This window comes from Perognathus longimembris, chromosome 3, assembly GCF_023159225.1.
Source record: "Perognathus longimembris pacificus isolate PPM17 chromosome 3, ASM2315922v1, whole genome shotgun sequence".
NCBI lineage: Eukaryota > Metazoa > Chordata > Mammalia > Rodentia > Heteromyidae > Perognathus > Perognathus longimembris.
The window spans coordinates 119,114,778-119,131,501 of record NC_063163.1 but is presented as its reverse complement, the minus strand read 5'-3'; the positions used below and the strand labels follow the sequence as shown (position 1 = coordinate 119,131,501).

At 58.0% G+C, this 16,724-nt stretch overlaps 1 protein-coding gene across 2 annotated transcripts in view; it reads right to left on the bottom strand.

The window, feature by feature from the left end:
• The window catches only part of Sorl1 (sortilin related receptor 1), a 98,965-nt gene that overhangs the window by 35,579 nt on the left and 46,662 nt on the right, over window positions 1-16,724 (bottom strand). For both annotated transcript variants that reach the window (XM_048344009.1, XM_048344011.1), the window contains exons 13-22: window positions 13,901-14,079; window positions 12,902-13,088; window positions 11,416-11,544; window positions 10,896-10,981; window positions 8,457-8,629; window positions 7,111-7,242; window positions 5,437-5,528; window positions 3,679-3,925; window positions 3,278-3,416; window positions 588-761 (exon numbers count right to left, since the gene is read on the bottom strand). In XM_048344009.1, coding sequence (XP_048199966.1) covers window positions 588-761; window positions 3,278-3,416; window positions 3,679-3,925; window positions 5,437-5,528; window positions 7,111-7,242; window positions 8,457-8,629; window positions 10,896-10,981; window positions 11,416-11,544; window positions 12,902-13,088; window positions 13,901-14,079 — 1,538 coding nt within the window. The remainder of the gene's footprint in view (window positions 1-587; window positions 762-3,277; window positions 3,417-3,678; window positions 3,926-5,436; window positions 5,529-7,110; window positions 7,243-8,456; window positions 8,630-10,895; window positions 10,982-11,415; window positions 11,545-12,901; window positions 13,089-13,900; window positions 14,080-16,724) is intronic.

Here is a 16,724-nt window from a genome sequence, read left to right as displayed (position 1 = left end):
GGGGCAGTGAGAAGCGAGGTTAGGGCTACAGAGCGAATATGACCTGAAAGGAGAGAAGGCAGGACTCGTGCCAGCCAGCCAGGCACGGGGGGCCAGGCCTCCTCCCAGGTCCTCTGACAGAAGTGCCAGGCGGCTGGGGACTGGGAGTCGTGACAACCTGGCCACGGAGCGTGCCCAGAGGCCACCGGGGCTGGGGTGCTGGATGGCTGTACCCCCGGGTGAGAAAAAACAGCCGGCCCTGGGGTTTCCCAGGCAGGCAGGGCCCGCCCGCAGTCAGCAGGAGAAGTGGAGAACCTGAGTGTCCCGGGGAGAGGGCAAGGAAAGCAAGATGCAGAAGACGGGCCGTGACGGCAAGCCCGGTGCTCTGACGGCACCACTGTGTGACAGGCACCCTCGCTACTCTGATGGACGGCTCGGGCCTGTTCTGAGTGGGCATCCAAGTGCCGCGACGCGTCCAGTGCACGCCGCTTTCAGCTGGGACATTTTCCAATCGCCTGACACATCAGGAAGCCGCTAGCCGAAGGGAGGGAGATGGGAAAGAGGGAAGGAGAGAGGAAAAGGAAGACAGGCGAGCCAAAGGGACCCACCTTCTTTGACGCAGGTGTTGTTCTTCAGCTGGAAACCCTGGGGGCACTCGCACGTCAGGTCCCCCGATGGGAGCACGCTGCTGGCCACCCCCTCGGGACACCGGCAGCTTTTGCTGCTGTTGGCCTTGGGCAGGCAGAGCAGGCTACATGGTCTGGACACACAGGCGTTGCTTCCTGGAGAGAAGGCGAGAAGGACGCCACTGCGCGTGAACACGGTCCCGGGGGGAGCGGTGGACTAGGAGGGGGCAGGCCGCGACCTCCAGGTGACAACGACCGTGAGGATCTCCTCCGAAAGGTCAGGTGACCAGCTGAGCCCCTTCTCACACTGACCCGCCGAGGCCCAGAGCCCTGGGCAGGGGCCAGGCCCCGGCGGCCATGCTTCCCCCCCCGCAATGCCACCCTGCGGTTAGGCCCCAGAACTGACCAAACAACAACAGACACCACCGAAAGCCATACTCAAAAGTGCACTCATGCTACAGGAACACTGCTATTCGAACAGCAGATGGGGCCGGGCCCGGGACTGATGGGTTCCATCCGGATTCTGCAGCCACTGTGGCTCTGAGTCTTACTCCTTCCTACGTGGGCTCTGGACACATTCTCTCGAGTCCATCTCTCTTCTCTTCAAGCTGAGCCCGCGTGGCCTTGGGGAAGATGAGGGTCGGCTTTCCCAGCCACGGAGCCCACTAGTGTGCGTGAATGACAGGCTTCCTGAACACGTACGTACACACTAACCATTCGTTTTTGCTTGGCCAATAGAAAGTCCCAAATGGATTTAAAGCAGAAGGTAACAAACCTAACGCAAGACGAGGGGCTAAAGATGTCTGTGCGGTGGCAGAGTACACGCAGAGCATGTGCAAAGCTCTGGGTGTCATTCCAGTCTCCCCATCATCCCCTTCTCCCCCCCCCCCAAAAAAAAAACCAAGAATGAGAAAAATCACAAAGATGGCATTGAAGGGAGCTAATACGCATCCCCAATGTGCAACCAAGTCTCGGTATCTAAAGAAGCCAAGAAGCTCCTTCCTAGCCACACGGTGCGCTAGCCGGTCCCATCGCAGCTTGGACCTAACTCAAACTGGCATCCCTCCCTGTGAGACTGTGCCCGCGTGTCCCCCGGCTGCGCATCTCTCTGTGCAGGCCAGAAGCCCCCGCCCAATGCAGGACGGGAGAGAATTCCAAAAGCAAAGGGGGACCCGGAGCAAAGGGCGGCATTCACCAGCCCAGGGCCAGAGGGAAGTCACAGCTGGCCCTGCACCGCACAGACTGCGTCCTACCTTCCGGCACACGCCGCCCGCCCCAGGGGGCCTTGCCTCCGCCCAGGCCCTGCCCCGATGCTAGGATGTCCCTGGCTGGTCTCCAGGAAGGTGATTCTTGGAAACAAGAAGAGCAAAGCACACCTTCACGGAGGGGCACGGGCCCGTCGACCGCGCACAAGCAGATCGTGTGAGCACGTGCTCAGAGCCCCCCACGCCCACCCCCCCTCCTTTGGTAGGGCTACACGTTAACTGTGCTGGAATGAGAGGCACCCCAGCCAGAATCCCTTGGGAAAGTTCATGAATATCTGCAACTTCATTCCTAATCTGCCAAGAGCGAGCGTAACACCGGCCCTCCCTCTTTGGACCAGTGGTGAGGGCGTAACAATAATACGTCTGTAAGACACTTGACAGTCTTTGAAAGGTGTTCTCATGCTATCTTCCTTGGTCCTCAAGGGCCAAGAGTGGTATCTCTAACTGTATCATTTTCCTTGTCAATTTTCTCCTAGCACGGTGAGCCAAGAACCGCAAAACAATATCAACATTCTAGTTCAAGACCGAGAACTTAGCAGTTTGTCAATAAAGGAGTCAGCTGACCCCAGATACTATTTAATCCCATGTGATAAAAGAAGGTGACCCTTAAAGGGGCTGTTCTTCTTGCCTGAGCTCCCTAGAATGCAGTCTGGTTGGAGAGAAGTGAGGGAAAGCGGTACTGAAGGAAGAAAGATCAGATTCGGGAGGCAGACATCAAGAGGTCTGTAGTTCTAGTCTAGCCCGGGCAAAAAGAAAACGTTAGCAAGCCCCTGACTCCACCCATACGGAAGCTGGAGCTGGGGGTACACGCCTGCGTTTCCAGCTGTGCAAGAGGCAGGGGTAGCAAGCCTGCAGCCTAAGGCTGCTCTGGGCAAAAAGGTGAGAGCTTAGCTGAAAAATAATTGAAGTAAAAAGGGGCTGGGGGTTGTGGGGGGTGTGTGTTGGGGGGGGGGAGGAGCAGTGCGGATCAGCTGGTAGAAAACCCGAGGCCTGAGCTCCAACCTGGAGACCACAACGTAAGAGCGCTACACAGAGGCGGGTCTACTCAAGGGGCCTGGAGCCGGCGTCGGAGCACCAGGCCTACCGTGGCTCCCCGATGACGCAGGCCGGGCTTCTCCCAGCTGCGCGAGAAGCCACGCCCTCCGCCGGCGAGGGGCGGAGGGCGGGCGCAGGGCGGACCCACCCCGCACCGACGCTCTGGGCAGGCGAAGCACGCCGTCTTCCAGCTGTTTGTGTATCATTAGAAAAGAAATTAAGATGTCATTAGGAAGAAATTAAATAATGCTCATGCTGTCGTGACAACGAAGAGGCAGGCTGCCAGATCCCGCCCCGCGCGGGGGCGCTCGCCCCCCACCCCCACACACACCGCCCTTTCTCTCGAGGCCAGAGGAGGGGCCCGGGCCTCACCTGCGTTCTTCCCCTTGTAGAAGATCTTCATGTCCATCAGCCCCGTGAGCTGGCTGCCCAGGGTCTCTATCTGGGAGCCGCTGTATTTGGACGTCCGGAAGATGCTCAGCTGCGACCAGTCATCCCAGTAGATCTCGTTCTGAAACACAAGTCACGAGCCTCGGCCGCGAGTCGAGCCTCTCACTCCTTCACCCGGCATGGGCCGGGCAGAAGAGCTCGCCACGGGAGACGAGCGGACCTCGGCGGCTGAACGAGGGGCCGGACCAGAATCCCACTCAAACCCTGGAGTCGGCGGTGCCGTCGCACCTCCCCCACCACCCTCAGGAAGAGTCGTTCTCCGCCGGGAACCCCAGGCGGCCCCCGAAGGCCCGGCCCCGCCCCTCGGCGCGCCCCGCTCTCACCTTGAAGACGGCGATGGCATAGGGGTGCGGGAGGTTGTCCAGGATGACGGAGCGCTGCTGGCCGCTGAAGCTGGCGCGCTCGATGCAGTCCAGGTAGGCGTCGGTCCAGTAGACCCACCGCTCGTCCACCGAGATGCCGTTGGGCCACTTCACGTCCTCCGCCACCAGGCGGCGCACGGCGGAGCCGTCCATGTTGCTCCGGTAGATGCCGGGCCTCGCATCTCCCCAGTCGGTCCAGAACAGCACTCTGCTCAGAAGCAAGACGCAACGCACACCCACCCCGTCAACGGCGGGGGGAACACGGCAGCTCACGCGCCGATCCACAACACGGAGCGAGCCCTCCACGAGACCCAGGAACACCATCCTCCGGGATCGCTGCAGTTACAACTATTGATTCCAATACCTCCAGTAGAGGCGTTGGAATTTATCTGCAATCGAGTGACGCAAAGAGAACATATAGGAAAATACACCTATGGGCTGGTTAGACGTATACAGCGCTACGTGCAACGGACTACGCTGAAACCGAAACACCTCCAGGGGCTAGCTGACGATGGAACCATCTCCTACGTCGGTCTTTTTGTAAATACTCCACGGGTCTGAGCAATACATGCGGGAGTCTCTGTGGGTCGGGCCCTGCCTGACGGACAGTGCTTCTAAGTGGATCCAAACGCTCCCGCGTGAAACACAGGACAGCGACAATGGTAATTAGCCCCTGGGAGCTGGGATCAGACTAGAGGACGGCCAGGCGCAGTGGCTCATGCCTGTAAACCCAGCTACACAGGAAGCAAACGTCTGGAAGATCATGTCTCAAGAACATCCAGGTGAAAAGCTAAGAATCCCATCTCAAAAAGCCGGGCATGTTGGTGGGTATCTATGATCTCAGCTAAGTGGGAGGCATCGCTAGGAGGATTGTAGGCCCAGGCCAGCCCAGGAAAAACCACAAGACCTCCTATTAAAAAAAAAAAATCACGGGGCTGGGGATATGGCCTAGTGGCGAGAGAGCTCGCCTCGTATACATGAGGCCCTGAGTTCGATTCCCCAGCACCACATATAAAGAAAATGGCCAGAAGTGGCGCTGTGGCTCAAGTGGCAGAGTGCTAGCCTTGAGCAAAAAGGAAGCCAGGGACAGTGCTCAGGCCCTGAGTCCAAGGCCCAGGACTGGCCAAAAAAAAAAAAAAAAAAAAATCACAAAAGCAAAAGGGGCCGGGGCATGGCTCACAGGGTAGAACGCCTTCTTAGAAGACAAGGTCCTGGTACAAACTCCAATAGCACCATAAAGAAAGAGAGATGGAGGCAGGGAGAGAGGGAGACTTCTATTCCCTGTTAATATCTTCCATCAGGTACATAGATTACTTTTAGAATTTTCCTTTAAAAATAGTGTTGTCCACCATAAATGCAGTGAGAGGAAAGTTAACCCACCCTGTCCCTCGGCGTGATGTTTCTCTTTGTCAAGGCGTTAAGGAAAGATGGACTGAACTAAACGTGTGTCCTGCGTGAAACTTTAAAACGTCCCGACAACACGGGAGCGGATCTGCCTCGTCTACGAGGTCTCTCCTAACATCCCCTTCTAGAGAAACCTGCCACCGCCACAAGCCACCCCGAAGCGTGACGCACGCGCGGCAAAGGGGGGCTGGCGGCCCGCGGGGCCCCAGCAGAGACCGCCCGCGCTCCACCCGAGGATCCCACCCCCCTCCCCCCACTCAGGAAGAAGCTCCTTCTGCTCGCACCAGGCTGACCTCCTCCTGGAGACACACTTACCCCTCGTGGGGCACGAGGACCAGAGCCCGGGGCCGATCGAGCACAGAGGAATTGACGATCGTAAGTCGAAAGTCACCGTCTGGATTGGCTACCTGACGGGAAGAGGGGGAAGCAGGAAGGTCGGGAGGGACGAGAGCTTCCTTCACAGACCTGCTGTGTCCGTGTGTCTGCCGCCGAGGGCTCCTCCAGTCAGAGCTACCCACAGAGGCGCGCCCTCCCTCTACAGAGTGCTGAGCCCCGCCCCCACCCCACCCACCCCTCCCCACCGCAGACCGACTGGTGTGGCAGCTCGCACGTGGCCTGAAGGGGCAGCGAGAGCAATGCGTGCCCCGCTCCCCCGGGGCTTCAGAGCCAGCCCCAACGGACGCCACCATCGAAGGAGGCAGAGGCCCCTTAAACAATGCCACGTGCTTGTCCTCAAACGTCAGGGCAAGAATGGCTGCCTATTATCAGGGACCTGTATTTACACAATAAGTTATCTGTGTTTCATGTGTTTCGGCGTTAGAATGTGAGGAAGAATGAAGCACAAGCTGCCCTTTGTCCCGGGTAGAAACACGAGGAGGTGACCTTATGATGAAATGCCAACGGTAGCTAATTTAAAAAAAATAGAGAAATAATAATAGCCTTGCGTGGTGTTGGCCCATCCTCCCGTGCCCTTTCCATCGTCTCTCTACTGCTTCTGATACCCACGGTGCACACGCTACGCAAACAGTTGTTGTTGCACTGCGCTGTTTTAGGGAATAACAACAAGAAAAGAAAGTCTGTCCGTGTTGAATATCGTTCAGTTTTGCTTTGCATGTGTGTGAGTATTTTTAATCCTTGGGTGCAAAACCACAGACTCAAAGGAGCCCGTCTGTGTTCACCCCTCGATTGGCCCACAGCGCTGCGCCCCAAGCCTCCAAGGCTGTGTACGCCGCGCGTGCCACCGATCCTCCAGGCCACGGCCCGGCCCCACGGAGCCCACGGGCGGCTCTCGCCTTCGCCCTCTCCCGGGCGGCTGGACGGGTCAGCTCCTGAGTCTCCCAGCCTGGGACTCCTCCAGTCTGCCCCCCTTCCTAGCTCTCCGGAACCACCTGCAGCTCCTGCACGTCTGTCTCCGTCCTTGCGAACTCCAGGTGGGCTCGGCTCGGATGCCAAAGCCCCACAGGTCTCTCTGCCCCCTTCCCACCGCCGCCCCGGCCCCCGGCCCCTGCCCCCCCCAAGTCCCTCACAGCTCAGCCCCAGGGGAACCCGTCCCTGTCTGGCATCGCCTGGCTCTCGCCACTGACACGGCAGGCCTACCCGGCCAGGCGTTGGTGCGCCTTGCCCACTGCGCCGGCCTCAAACCTGAGAGCAGGTCTGGCGCAGATCACGTACCGCAGAGTACCGGCCGGAAGGCCGAGCGGACAAATGCATCGCCATCTTCCCCCTCCCCGCATAGGAAAACCTGAAGCTCTGTTCCGCTTCTAGTAAGCAAAAGCACAGACCTTCCAGCCAAGGACCCCTTCTCAGGTGGGACGTTCAAGGCGGAAGCAGGCATTCTGGGGGTGACCGCCCCCCCCCATGCTCCCTTCTCCACAACCTGGGCTTGTCAATCCCCTGGGAATTCACAGGGCAGGTTCCCCCGCTGGCCCCGGGCCCCCCCGTGTCAAGTGTGGCTCCCAGCCCACCCCATCCCCCCGAGTATGTGCATACCTCAATCTTTTTAAAGCCAGCATCCACCCAGTACAGCAACTGGCTGAGGGGCTCGAAGGCCAGAGCCTCCACCGTCTCCAGGCCGGAGCCGACGATCACTTCCTGCCCGGTACTCCCGTTCAAACAGAGGCGCTACGGACAGAAAAACCCGTCAGGAACACCCACGAAGGGTCCAGGAGGCTCAGGGCCGATCAGTCCCGTGGCGGGTAGCCCTTTATTCGGCTGGCTGGGCGGACAGTGATGAGAAGTTTTACAGCAGGAACCTCACCAGCTACGTTGCTCAAATCTATGGTGAGAACATTACTAAAACCTATTCTGGCTTCCTGCTTTACACAGAGTAGAAGAATTACTTCTATTACTCTGTAGTATCATTATCAACGACGGTTTCTGAACTTGGCCCTGCATCACAATCCCGAGGCTGGAGATGACCGTAGCGTGTAAGTCTGTGGTTTTAAAAGTGAATGAAAGCAGACTGCTGGTATTGTTGACCTGCGTCTTCTTTCATAGTCTTTCTTCCCCGGAGAATTCCTGGCTTGGAGACTTCAGCCTGGCACAATTACTTCCAGTGCTGTCCCCAACCCACCCCCCGCCCCCACCCCGCCATTCCACATTCCCAGGTACGGGGACTTTTACTAGGTTGGGCAATGTAGATAAAACTCATTGGAACTGCTTTCCTCAAAAGATTAAGCAGACGATGAATAAAGGTCAAGCAGCTCTCCTGTAAAATGCATGGATTCCGGTGTCGGCATTTACGGCTCTTTCTCTAGGGATCTTCAGTGCTTACGTGTGCGTGCATGCGTGTGTGTGTGTGTGCACGTGTGTGTGCGTACGTGGGATAGGGTCTCGCTGCCCCGCCCAGGACGAACTCCCCGGCCCCCACCCCAGCATCCCTACGGCGTGGCTCTTGTCTGTGTTCAGGAGGAGGGAAGTGGATAATCCCATGAGCCACGCCTAAGTCAAATGTCACCACACCATAACTTGAGAACAAAGATGCCCAAGGCAGCTGGCACAATTCGCAGGGACGAGTCACCCTACATGACTAGTTCTAGAACATTCCTAGCTGAAGTGAGGCCTCGAGGATGCAAACTTGGGGCTTCTTTGACAGGGAGGGGTGGGGAGGGGGCGAAGGAAGGAGACTGAGGAGGAAAGGAAGAACGAATAAAGACAACGTATTGCCTTCTAGGATGCGCAGGAGGAAGCAGGGAGACCCACGGGCGAGGTCTCACCCGCCGCCCCTGCCACGCGGCCCCGTGATCAGCCCGCGGCTGTGGACGCCCTCGCAGCTCGTTGGGAGGGGGCAGTCCCACGGCACAGCCCCAGGAGGAGGCAGGGGCCGGTGGGCTCACCTGGATAGAGTCCAAAGCCAGGTCCGACCAGTACAGGCAGTTGCGCTCGTAGTCAAAGTCCAGGGCCACGGCGGCACGCAGCCCGGAGAGCGGCAGCTGCTCCGTGGCTCCGGACGCGAGGTCGTAGCGGTAGATGGACTTGCGCATGGCGTACAGGATGAACTCGTTCTCTTCTGCCAGACACAAAAACGACAGCACACCCCCGGATGCTACGCGCCCCCTCGGACGCAAACCCCGGCCCTCGCCACGCAGGAGGCACGGACGGAAAGCCTAGCGACCCGGGCTAGGAAAGCACGCTCGCGGGCTCGCGCCCTCCGCCCTGGGCGGGTCCCCGCAACCCCAGGGCAGCGTTTCTTCACATGCAAGGGTTTGATCTGCCGCGTTTCTAAATCTTAGTTCCCTCAGTCAATACCCTTCAGCACCCGTACTTCTGAGCTCAGCCTTAAAAGACTTGGGTCACCCCCGCCCCCCAACATAAAGGAGACCAGGCGTCACCGATCTGCCCCTCAGCCTGGCTCCCGCACCTTCAACCCGTGCGCTAGAGACCGCGAGCCGCCGGAGACGTGGCTCCAGCCGGGACGTGTGCGATGGGAACAACCTGTTCCGCTCTTTTTTTCCCCCCCCCCACACAAGAATGCATTTGTTCTGGAATGTTCTGCAACATCGTCGACACTTTTTAAAACAGAACTTTTAAAAGCATCCTTTGTTTCTGCTTCACGAAGACACGATGCGGTTAAGTGGCGGGACTGAGATGGGACCCAGGCGGTGCGCTGTAACCAGCACGCTTTGCAGATCCCAAGGACTCAGAAACAAAGGCCCCACGGTGCTTCGGGGCTTCGTGTCATCTCCCACAGTGAGAAGACTCTGTGTTCTTTTCTTTTCTTTTCGGCAGTACGGGGGTTTGAACTTTGGTCCTCGCGCTTGCTAGGCAAGCAGCTCAACCACTTGAGCCCCCCCGGCTTCCCCGTCCCCACCCCCCGCCCTGCTCTTTCTTTCCCACCCGAGCCATAACAGGGGAGATGGGCGAATGCTCCCCCCGGCGTGGAGTAAGAACCCCATCAGCCCCTCCATCTGCAGGCGCCTCGCATGCGCAGTACGCCCACAAGAGCGGAGCATGTTCCAGAAGGGCCCACGAGGGTCCTTCCGCCACACCTCGCCCATGCACCGCCTTCGTGGGGCTGCTCATCTGCCACAGCTTCCACCATCACCTGGGGACGGAGCACCCGACCCCGCGAAGCTGGAGCGTAAGCCGCAGGGGCGAAGCCCTCAGGGATCACCACGATGCCCCCCAGAAGGGAGAGGGAAAGGAGGAGAAGCAGCAGGGCCCTGGGTGTCACTGGGTAAAGGTAAGGATGATGTTCCTGGGCTGCCTCTTGAGTCTGGTGTCCACCCCAGGCCTCCCCCAGCCTCCCGAGCCCTGCCAGTGCCCGTCCTCCACCGCCAGAGCGCGGTACGCCCCGCAGCGCGCTGCCACTCCTGACCCGGGCCTGGAAGTGGGCGTGGTGACAGGAACCACGCAACAGAAAATGCCAGGTGGAGATAGGATAACCGAAAACCAAAGGGTTAAGGTGTCCTCCCGGGGAGGGGAGGGGAGGGGAGGGGGAAAAGGAAGGCAAAGGAGGAGAAAGAGGAGGAGGAAGGAAGAAGGAGAAAGAAGAAGGAAGAAGAAGAAGAAGAAGAAGAACAACAACAACAACAACAACTATTGAACTACTGCCTTCTAAAGGTCCTTCCAGCTGCCTGAATTAACTCATCTTTGCAGAGACACGGTGGTTCCCCGCCTTCTCTTTCTGGATCCTTCCCTGCCTGCTGTTTCCTGCCTTTGATTCCTCTGACCTTTAGGGAATGGCCAACACTGAAACAAGACTTTTCTATTTCATTCACCGTTCTATCTCCCCCTACCAGAAGAGAAAAGAGAGGAGCTCTCCTTTCCTGCCGGTTCGGATGGGCCGTGGATAAACTGTTTTTGTCCCTCGCTAAATTATCTTCAGAAATATTTATTACAAAAGCATGTACTCCAGGCGCTTGAGAGCAATCACTCCAACTCCATCCACCCAAGCCCTCATCAAAACCCGCTCTCGCGAGGGCGCTGCGTGCATATCCTCTGCTCGTTTGCAGGAGGCTGCGGGGTGGAGATTATCTGCTCATTTGCAGGAATCTGCTGGAGCGGTTCTCTTTACCTCTCCACAGCGAGGCATGTTAATTACTCTGGTAATGATGGGAGATTGAATTAAAGGATAATGAACTTAGCATGACAAACAACGGGGCCAGCGCGAGCTGACGGGCTGCCCTGCCTCCCGCCTGCCGAAGGTAACTGCGTCTATTTAGTGACTCATTGGGCGCCTAGGGCAGCTCCACCCGCCTGGGCCAGGGCCACCACGGCCCTCCCTCCCGTCGTGAGCAGGACGTCAACAGGAAAAAGCCCACTGCCCTCCCTACCTGCCAGGGGGCAGGGGACCAGCTCCCCTTCCAGCCGGGCTTCCACATCTCCTCCACTGCACGTGTCCCCAGAAATCTTCCGGTAGCTGTAACACCCCAGAGAGAGACATCAAGACATATCCAGGTACAATCGCCGAGGTACCCCAACCGGGAGCCTACCGCCTCCTTCCCCACCCTGGGAACAGACTCCACCCACCCTTCCCCATAAACCTAGACAGAAGCTTCGTTCTGCTCACGACGGGACTAGGCAGGCACACTGTTCCACCGTCCGGGGAAACACTTAAAGGTACTGGAGACCATCTGTGAGGTTACGCCTCACGAGGCCCCCAGAGTTACAGAGAAGCCCCGCGACGGGTCTGTCCCCCTGGCTGGAAGAGCACAGACTGCACACATCACAACTGTCCACACCGCCGGCTACTGGAAACCCGCTGCCTGGCAGTCCCGGAGCTCAGGGTGGTGCCTCGCTCTTCCCATGTGGAGGCCCCCCCCCACCCCCCGTCGGTGGTTGAGTGATGCGTACCCTCTCGTTCTCCTGTAGGTAGAGCCCACGAGACAAGGCACCGGAGGGGAGTAGGAGCTCCCCGAAAATTCCGGGTCTGGAACACAAACCTCCAAGGACAAATCTTCACTCAGCTTGAAACCAAAATCACTGAAAGGGAAATTGGAATTGGCTCAGGTCACAGTTTTGCGTCAGCCTTGTGGTCTTTACCCTGCTACCTGTCCTTGCTTTGGGTCTATTCCATGTGTCCCTTTAAAGAACATGCTCTTTTTTTCCCCCTTTCTTGTCTTTTCTTTCTTTCCTTTTTTGTGCTGGTCCTCACACTTTCCTCTCAGCTTTTTCTCTCAAGGCTGGCACTCTACCGCTTGAGTCATGCCTCCATGTCTGGCTTTTTGCTGGGTAACTGGAGAGAAGAGTCTCTAGGATTTGTCTGCGTGGAGCTGGCTTTGCGCCATAATGCTGAGATCACAGCCTTGGAATGTCCGATCCACGCACCTGGATGTGATCTGAAAGCCCACCTCCAACAGGATTTTCACCAAGCGCTCTAATTCCAGCACTGCCAAGCCCAGCCCTCCCTTTGCTTCAGTGATCACTGGGAAGGCCCCATTTCCTCCGCTAAGGCTCCGCCCCTTTCCGTCTCCCACCAGTGATCTGTGCACAAGGATTCTTCTTCCCCTCTCTAGGCAGTGCCTGGGATACGTGACAAAAATGCGTGCCCTACCCCCCCCTCGTGTACAGATAAGAAAGGAAACACCCTGTAGGATAGGGTCTTAAGGAAAGACATTTTCCCTACAAAAGAACCTTCTTCATGGTCCTGCTGGGGCTCCTAGAGATAAGCCCCAGAGGCGCAAACCCCTAAAGCCATAGCTATGGCTTTCTGAGGTCACACAGCTCTGCTGTATCACATCACTGCAAGAACCAATGAGAACCTCAAGTAAGCTGGGCGCCACAGACATTGAATGAACCTTCTCTCCCATTCTCCCATTCAGGGGACCTGGCGGAGCTTTGTGGATGCCGTGTACGTCACTCGAGTCCCGCCCCCTGAGGAAGAACCAACCATTCAGGGGACCTGGCAGAGCTTTGTGGATGCAGTGTACGTCACTCGAGTCCCGCCCACCAAGGAAGAACCAACCATTCAGGGGACCTGATAGAGCTTTGTGGATGCAGTGTACGTCACTCGAGTCCCGCCCCCTGAGGAAGAACCAACCATTCAGGGGACCTGATAGAGCTTTGTGGATGCAGTGTACGTCACTCGAGTCCCGCCCCCTGAGGAAGAACCAACCATTCAGGGGACCTGGCAGAGCTTTGTGGATGCAGTGTACGTCACTCGAGTCCCGCCCCCTGAGGAAGAACCAACCATTCAGGGGACCTGATAGAGCTTTGTGGATGCAGTGTACGTCACTCGAGTCCCGCCCCCTGAGGAAGAACCAACCATTCAGGGGACCTGGCAGAGCTTTGTGGATGCAGTGTACGTCACTCAAGTCCCGCCCACCGAGGAAGAACCAACCATTCGTAGTCCTCCCGCGTGCAGGAGCAGTTGGACAGGACCACCGGCCTGTCAAAGTCTTCTCCATTAAAGCAGGTGGCGTGGGGGGTCCTCCGCTTGAAAACCGTCTTGTGTCCCAGCAAACACTCGTTCCCCCGCTCGTCCGATGGCGACCACAGCTTGTAGTCATTCTCTGTACAGGGAACCCCTGTGGCAAAGACAGACAGCATCAAGCATCAGAGCCAGACCTTTGTGGGCCTCCCTGACTCCCCACCCCGCAGACAGGCTCCCGCCCAGCGAATGCCGGCAGGAGCTGCCCCACGAATGCCGGCAGGAGCTGTCCCAAGCCTCCTCAGGCTAACGTATCCATGAGAATGAACTACTCAGGGGCCGGAGGTGTGGCTCAAGCGGCAGAGTGCTTGTTTAGGAAGCGTGAAGCCCTGAGTCCGAACCCCAATACTGCCAAGAAAGAAGTAGCTCAGAGAAAACACATGATGCGACGTGAGAGACAGAGATCCACCTGAGAAAGCAGGGTGGAAGAAAGTGAACTATAACTTCTCATAGGAGTCGAGCTTCCCAATGACTGCCTTGCTTGCCTACGACCGGGTTTCAGTCAGGCCCGGTTGGCCGCGCATGCTCAATCTCCCTGCCTCCGCCTCTGAGTGTGGGAACTGCAGGCGGGCACCTCCATGCCAGCCCAACCGCTACACGTCAGGTACCCGGCCTTTCTCTGCTAGGGACAGAGGGACGGGCTGCCCCGCGGAGGTGCGGCTCCCCGGGGTAGGTTATCGGGGTGCCCGACTTGCACACAGGGCCTGCCCGTGGAAAGGGGCTGAGAGGCGGCGAGAGCACGGGCAGCCTCACCCCAGGTGCCCACGCTCCTCCCACGTGCCAGGAGGGCACGGGCGGCGGGAACTGCTGAGGACGCCGGAAGGACTCAGCCCCCTCACCCGCCTGCACACGCCCCCCTCCCCCACCGCGCACGCTCTGCGCTCACAAGGGCCACGGGCCACGGCTCACCCAGGGCGTCCGTGGCGTTGACCTGGAAGATGAGCCAGCTGTGCACGTTCTCCTTGTTGGAGCCGAAGATGGTGAAGACGGTGCTCTTCTCCCCCGGCTCTGTGAGGAGGCCGTACACGAACACCGGCTGCTCCGAGAAGACGAACGTCTTCCAGGTCTCCCCTTCGTTGGTGCTGTACCTGCCCAGGACAAAGGTTCACATCACGTGACCGGCAGCGGCCACTCCGGCTCCCAGGGGAAGCAGTGGCCCCGGGCCCCACGGGGGAACTTTACGGCTGTGCCAGAGAGCAAGGAAGCCCAGACACCGGTGGACGCCTCGGCAGGACACAAGGGCTGTGGTGTCACCCGTGGCACCCAGGTGGGGTCCCAGGCTCAAACCCCAGCCAGCCCACGGGGCTCCATGAGAACAAATTTAGGAAAATCCGGACATTCGAACTAAAACAATGCAACAGATCATACACCCCGCAAAAACAGATTCTGAAAGAGAAGAGGGGATTTGTTTTCTTCTATTAGAATGAACATTAAAACATAGTAGCAGAATGCACCACACCATGCCGATTCTACATTTCACTTCCAATTGGTGACTCCTGTTGAACATCTTTTTTGAAATGAAGCTGCCATTTCTATCCCCCCGGAGGCTCGCATCTGAAGTGCAGCACTCGGTCGGTTCTGAAGGACGTACGTCAAGGCACAGAGCATTTCCGCTGCAGAAAATGCCCACCGTGCCTACCCAACCAATAGATTTGAGCTCCTTCTTACCCAAGAACTTGCAGTAATGTATGCCTCAGGCTGACCCAGGGCCAAAGCACAAGGAAAAAGGCTAGGCACATGGTTCAAATGGTAGCACACCTACCTGCTAAATATCAAGTCACTAGGTTCAAAGCCCAGCACCGCCAAGACAACAATCACAAACAGCCAGAACGAAACCCAGCACGGATAAACCAACCAGGGAATAAAGAGCTTGCTCCCAAGTGAGATGGAAGCACCTTTCCATCTGGAAACTTCCTCCTTGCCGCAACTATTCAAACCAAGCCCGAGTGCCCCCCTGTGACGGGTGTCGGGCTCAGATCCCTGAGGGGTGTCCTCCAGGGTCACGGGGGGGGGGGGGGTGGGGAGCCTCAGGTTCAGCCTTTCCCAGTGGTGTAATCACTTCCCTGGCCACCAGGGGCAGTCAAGAGCAGGCCTGTGCCTCCGTCCTCCCTCCCACCCAGGGCGCCCTCCCCTCCTCCACGGTGCAACCTCCCCCCCCCCCCCCACGTCAGGGCACTCCTGAAGCCCTGGGTGGCCCCCAGCACCTCCAAAGCCAAGCTCGAGCTCCTCTGAGGGAAACGGGCGGGGTCCCCCAGGCCCCACCCGCCACCTGCACCTGCCCGCCTAACTCAGGCTTCATCTCTCGCCACCGTCCGCCTCCCGACGTGCATTCCGTGAGCACGGATGGGCTCCAGGGCCCCGGTGATTCGCGCGGCACTCTCTGCGCAAGCTCTTTCCGACCCTGGTGTTTGTTTTTGTCTTAGCCTCCTCGTCTCAGCCCAAACCTCATCTCCTCCGAGAAGCCTCCCTCCCTGCCTCCCAGGAACCCAGGCCTCACTCCACCTGCTGCTGCTCCCCTGTGCATGCTCATCTTCCGCGCACGCAAACGGGCGGGTCTGGAATGTTCTCCCCTAGCCCGGTGCTCAGCACCTTCCTGTTCCTGCTCCTGGTGCCTTCCCCTGAGCACAGAGGAGACAGAACCAACACCCGTGGAGGGAAGTACATAAACTGCACCAAGTTTTCATGTTTTCATCATCCCAACCCTGTCCCTTAGCTGCTTAATGGCTAGAAGGTTTCTAAGGACACCTGCTCCTCTACACCTCAAGGGACAGAGCCACGCGGGATGACACTGAAGGCCATGGCCAACACAATGTTCATGACAGTGCCGGGTACTGAGCTTGCGGGGAGGTAAGTATCACCCCAGGGCACTGGGAGGGGCGGGGGGGGGCAGGGGGGCACTAGGGCCCAGAAAAGGCAGCTACTCTGCCACACATCATCATCTTTCAGGGGCTCCTCAGAATTCCCAGAAATCAGAGCTCTCCTTAGAGAAAAGATGCCGCGAGCAAGTCCAACCTATCACAACCATCAATATTCTCTGACCCAGTCGGGCAGACTGCCGAGAAGAAACGGACCTCACCCCTCACCGTCGAGCGGACAACCTGTGTGTGGTTCTTTGGGGGTCGGGGTGAGAAAACCAAATGGACTTTTCTCTGATGATCAGCAAGGAGAAGAGGGCGTCCCAGGCATTCACTGGTCAGGAGGCCGGGATGGATGGGGACAGGGCACGGAATAAATAAACGCAGGAGCAAAGCCCCAGCCCGGCTCTGCTCTGCTTGTGTCAGATCTGTACACACAACCACAAAGCAGACGTCCCACTTCCTGCCCTCCCTTTCAAGGAACAATAACAAAGGTAACAGCCTCCTTGGAGAATCACCGCAGAAGCTCAAACAACGCGTAGTTATCTGTGCTAAGCAGGAAGCAAAAGACAAAAACAATTTAAGTGAACCACTACCACCAAGCAAAGTCTGTCTTAAAAGGTCTCTGCTTCGGTCCCGGCTACCTCTTACTAAAACGACCAACGCGATTCTAAAATGGGCTGCGGGTCAGAAAAGCTGGCTGCTCACCCATCCCCGCCTCCTGGCCTCTCTCCTTAATCGGCTCAGGGAAACAACGGGGCTGCTCCTGGAGGCCCGCAGCCTCACTTCCGCAGCCTCGGTGCGGAGCACAACGTCTGGTTCCCTGTGGATGTTCAACAAATGCTCGTGCCATCAACCTGAAACGGTTCCTAACCGAA